The sequence below is a fragment of the Vespa mandarinia genome, chromosome 19 (genome assembly GCF_050613455.1).
Source record: "Vespa mandarinia isolate Hongniang chromosome 19, ASM5061345v1, whole genome shotgun sequence".
NCBI lineage: Eukaryota > Metazoa > Arthropoda > Insecta > Hymenoptera > Vespidae > Vespa > Vespa mandarinia.
In genome coordinates this window covers 4,208,874-4,213,730 of record NC_140828.1, presented here as the reverse complement: position 1 = coordinate 4,213,730, position 4,857 = coordinate 4,208,874, and the positions used below count along the sequence as shown (strand labels likewise).

The following is a 4,857-nucleotide window of genomic DNA, read 5'->3' as shown; positions in this document are numbered from 1 at the left end:
TAACAATAACTATACATCTAATAATAATAATATGAAGAATAAGGATAATAATAATAATAATTTTTTTTCTTTTTTTTTAGGTAGTAAGTGAAATTCATTTATGTACATGGGCGACTTGTCCTTACTGTCGAACTCATTTCGATGCATCGACTCAAACATTTGCTACTGCTGCTGGACACCAGCCCGGACACGTTTACTATATTACTTCGTGATAGGCTTGTTTTCTTCGCCCCTTAGGCTCTCTTCTGTCTGTTCCTACTTCTTTTTTCCTGTTTACCTAGCAGTTTCTATCTAGGTCACTTTTTTTTTATCGAAGGATTTTCTGCACCCAGTAGGATATCAGGCTCCAGCATTCCTGTGTTCGGTGCATGATCTCTAATATTACCTCAGAAGTCACTTGTCCGATTTTCATCTACAACTCTCGCTTGCGTTGCGCCCAACGGTCACAGTGGAAAAATTTGCTCCAGATCTTCTTTTGTTCCTGGTCAGTACATACACTTTTGTGTTCTTCCCCGTTCCATCTTATATAAGTAGGCTCGGAAGTATCCCTGTTCGCTCGGGAAATGTGTTAAGTAATAATTGGTTTCACCATGCCGGCCCTCCGTCCACTTCTTCACATCTTTGATCAATATCGCGATCAAGCGTACTCTCGACTCGTGTTCCCAGGACATCTGCACATAAAAGGTCTTCTCTTTCTCCTCTTTGCATGTTACCGCCTTTTCAATCTCGGTTTTCCTGAGGTGCACAGCATAACTTTCTTGCGCCAAGAGCGCAATTGGTATAACTACATCGATCGTTAGTATGGCTGATTCGGACACCGTCCTGTACGTAAAGACTATCCTAAGCGCTGCTCTCCTCTGTACCTGCGTCATGCGGTCCTGGTACGACTCCTTGCTAAGCAAGCCCGCCCACACTTTAACACCGTAGAGGAGGACTGACTTTACCGCGGTCATCAGCAATCGGCACTTACTGGCATTGGGCCAGGTGACGTTAGCCATAAGCCTACTAGAGGAAGTAACTCCCTTCGCAGATTTATTCGCAGTTTGCTGGATCTGCGCCCCGAAGCTCAGCTTGCAGTCGATCATGATACACAGATACATGATTGCAGGCTTGGACTCCACTGCTATGTCTCCAACTTGCAAAGGGTGGGTGATGTTTATTCTCCTCTTTGCAATAATAATAATATGACAATATCAGATTTTTTCGAGAGCTAGCAGTTAGCCGTTGTCTGCCATCCAGCTGTTTAACATTCACATGACATAGTTTAACCTTAGTTGAGCCATTTCAACATCTCTTCCCGCAAGTTAAAGCAGTGATGATGTCTGCATAACCCACAAGGAGCTTCTCTTCTGGCATTTCGGTCCTCAGCACACTGTCGCATGCCACGATCCAGAGGTCCGGCCCGAGGGTGGGTCCCTATGCCGCTCCGGCCATAACATTCATACTTCTCTGCTTCTGTGTAGTCTAATACAATAGCATCCGATCTTTCAGGAAGTCATTAAGCATACGCTGGAGATACTTCGGTACATGGAAAATATGTTCCATCACAATCATGATATCACACCATCTTGCGGAGTTAAAATCGTTTTGCACATCATACGTCACCAGTAGGACTACTCGACGCGAGTACCAGTTGTAGTCCTTCGCTTTCCGCACTGCTTCCATCAACACCTAGATCGCGTCGATTACCGTTCTCCTCGCACTGAATCCATACTGTTTCAGTACAAGACGCCGGGGGTCTCAATCGTGGGCTTCAACCTTGCCTTTGTCATCTTTTCTAGCAGTTTGCCAGTAATGTCGTGAATGCATAACGGCCGATAGTATGATGGCAGCCATTGGTCTTCTTTGCCCTTACCGATGAGCATGAGGCGCGCTGTTTACTGTCGTGATAGTAAAACTCCAGATGTTAAGCAGGCATTGTATGCTTGGTAGACCTGGACAGTAGACCTGGATTATGCTGTAGTACGATTTTCAGCACATCGTTTATAATGGCAGCAGGACCTGGTGCCTAGTTGTTTCGTTAGGTTCGAGCCGTTCTCTCTAGCTCTTCTGTGCTGAAGGGGGGGACAATCCACTACTTGATCAAAGAATATCTCCAGCCTGGTAGAGTGTGCCGGGAAGAATGTAACCACGATGTTTTTCATGGTGGTCGTGTCCATGCCTTGGGTAGATTTCAAGGCAACGTGATTCTGGGTTTCAATTTTGTAGCACAGTCCCTATGGGTCAGTATTGATATTCTCTGCCAACATTCTCCAGCAGTCGACCTTGCTTCCTTTCATTGCACAGCGCATTTGCTCTTTCACGGCCTGGTGGATTCGCAAGCTGTAACGGTGTGGCGGATTGTAGCTCCGACAAGTGTTTAGGTCGCTGCTTCCCCTGTTACTTCGGGTCCTTCGGTAACTTCTATTTCCTGGGATATTGTTATAATGGAGTTTCCGGAGTCCAATTTTTGAACGTTCTATCTGCGTAAAGTTGCTTTGTCTTCTCTGCCTCTTTGTAAATCACCATGTACACTAAAGGGAATGTACTGGTGATCGCTTCCAGTGTAGCCCATGATCATCTTCCTGCCCTCGATCCGGGGTAACAGGCCATCATTTGCGAACGAGATACCCGGAATCGTCTCAATGTACCCGCAGCATCGGAAGGTTGTGGTAAGACCAACGATTAAGACATTGTGCCCTGTTCTGGTCGCCATTTCCACGACGTATATGCCTATCTCGATAGGTATATTTGGTGCGGCAATCCCCACTCTACTGCCTTAGCATTGAAGTCGCCGACCACGAAGATGGTCAGATACCTGCTGTGTTCCGAACCTCTTCCTCCAGCATGTGAATTTTTTCCCGGAATTCGATGATGAATTCTTTTGGTGTGAATTATCTAATAAAATAAATCACCTCCCTTTTAACTGGACTTTTAATCCATATGAAGCCACGGCGCCTTACATGACTCTCTACTGGTATCTTGCTTGACTCCAAGATCCAGATGGCCGCTGTGCCCTCAGGATCAGAGAACCATAAGGCCGATTTCTTGTCCTTATATTGTTCACTTATCAACAGCAGATCTGCCCTCTTCTCTTGGGCCAGCTGATACAGTAGCTCGTTAGCAATTTCTTCATTTTTCTGTAATATTCGCTCTTGTTCATGTTTGCTTGTAGTTTTCACACCTGTTCATGTATGCTTATAGTATTCGCGTCATCTCAGGAGCTTTTTGGCCTTATTGAGAGCAACCTTGAAAATGCTACGACGCCCCGATCCAGGAGTGTGGTAACGCTCGAGTCTTTCTTGTCCTTTATCCGTCTTCGTACATAACATGCAGTTTTCCGAGGTCAGGCACTCTCTCGCTTGATGGGTAGCTTCACCAGATTTGAAGCGCAGCTTGCTTCTGTCCGGCCCCTTGCAGTTCTGGGCGGAATGCCCATATCCAAGGAATCTATAGCACATGGAGACTACCAAACTCTGCTTTTTTCTGCAATTAACCCATCCTTAATATGCTCTGACTTTAAAAGTTGACTTGCTCCTTGCCCCCTCACCTCTATGATGGTCATTTTGAGCACGCTCTAGTTTGTCTTCGTTGTCCAAATCTTCATATTTTCTTCGGAGCCTTCACATATGTCACTCCTGGTCGCTTTTTCCACTTCTTGGGAAGTGGTTAAGTTTTCAAGACCTCTAATCTCTAACTTCACGATAAGTTCCAGATGGCGGTCTGTCGCCTTGTCCCTTAGCATGTTTCTAAGCGTGTCTCCGAAGACGGCATTGTCTTTAGTTCCCCTGCCCAATTCCTGAAGAATATCCCCTGGCCTTGTTTGGCGGATCGATCTCACCTCTGTCTACGAATCCTCCGGTTTTGTTCTGTTACGTATTTCCCGAGCACGTCCGCATAGGTTCTTCCTCCATTCCGCTTGGTCAGGAGAAACTTTGAACGACTTTGTATATTCGTGTCTTCGTTTGGCTTTTTTTGCCTCTCTCACATTCGGCGGGTACCAGAGTGGGAGCCTTCGCTCGTTTCTTCTTTTGTTTCCGTCGTTTTTGGCTATCTCCATCCAGGTAAGAGTGGGAGTTGCCTCCTTTTTTTCTTTTTTCCGACATTCTCCTCTACCGGACTCATCGCTGCTCGTTTTTTGTTGGCTTCCTCTATTGTTTCATCATGGGATACCATACCACGTGCTTTATCAGACGCCGTTTGTGTGTGTTGATCCCTTATAGAAAACTCTGTGACCTTCCTCGAATTTCGCAGGTGAGCAAGGAAATCCAGGGCGTCTCTAAAGTGTACGGTGTCTTTCTTGATACAAGCACTGATATTTCTTTGCCGCTGGGTTTCGTGGTCTTCAATATCTCCTTGCATTTCGCTAATTTCTACTCTTCTTTTATCCTCGTACTCGCGATGTGGTCATCGATGAAGAAATCCTTCAAAACAATTTCACGCAATCCTCTATTTCTGGCCTAGCCACTTTATATTCTTTTTCTTCCTCCCTATCTCTTTTTCTTCTAAGATATCTCTTTAAATGGCATTTGCGGTGGTGTACGCCCGACTTTTGTCTTTCTCCCGAAAGGAATGTTGCTGCTTGAAGCTTCTGATCCGATACCAACCAAAATAGCCACCATCATAGGAATGCAGTAGTAAGATGACGACGGCTGCGGGACTGCTTGTGCATGCTGCACAGCCGACGCTACTGGGGATGCTTCCCCCTGCAGCGTATCTCTTTTTCTTCCTCAATGCTGCCCATAATAGTTTTCTTATTCTGAATGTCCGTCCCATAGCCATTTTTGGTACATCCCAGGAATACCACGTAGTCTTCATATCTATAGGTCGCCTCCCTATCCGCCACCTGGGAAGGCCCCCTATGGGGGAATAGCAACC

General features: G+C 45.9%; 1 protein-coding gene across 1 annotated transcript; it reads right to left on the bottom strand.

Moving 5' to 3' along the window:
* Nucleotides 1-296: 296 nt before the first annotated feature.
* Nucleotides 297-1,100, bottom strand: LOC118450828 (uncharacterized). Its single transcript, XM_035886781.2, has 2 exons — nt 497-1,100; nt 297-385 (listed from the first exon to the last, which is right to left on the bottom strand). Exons 1-2 carry the CDS (start codon nt 1,098-1,100, stop codon nt 297-299), a joined length of 693 nt encoding a protein of 230 aa, XP_035742674.2.
* Between the last annotated feature and the right edge of the window lie 3,757 nt (nt 1,101-4,857).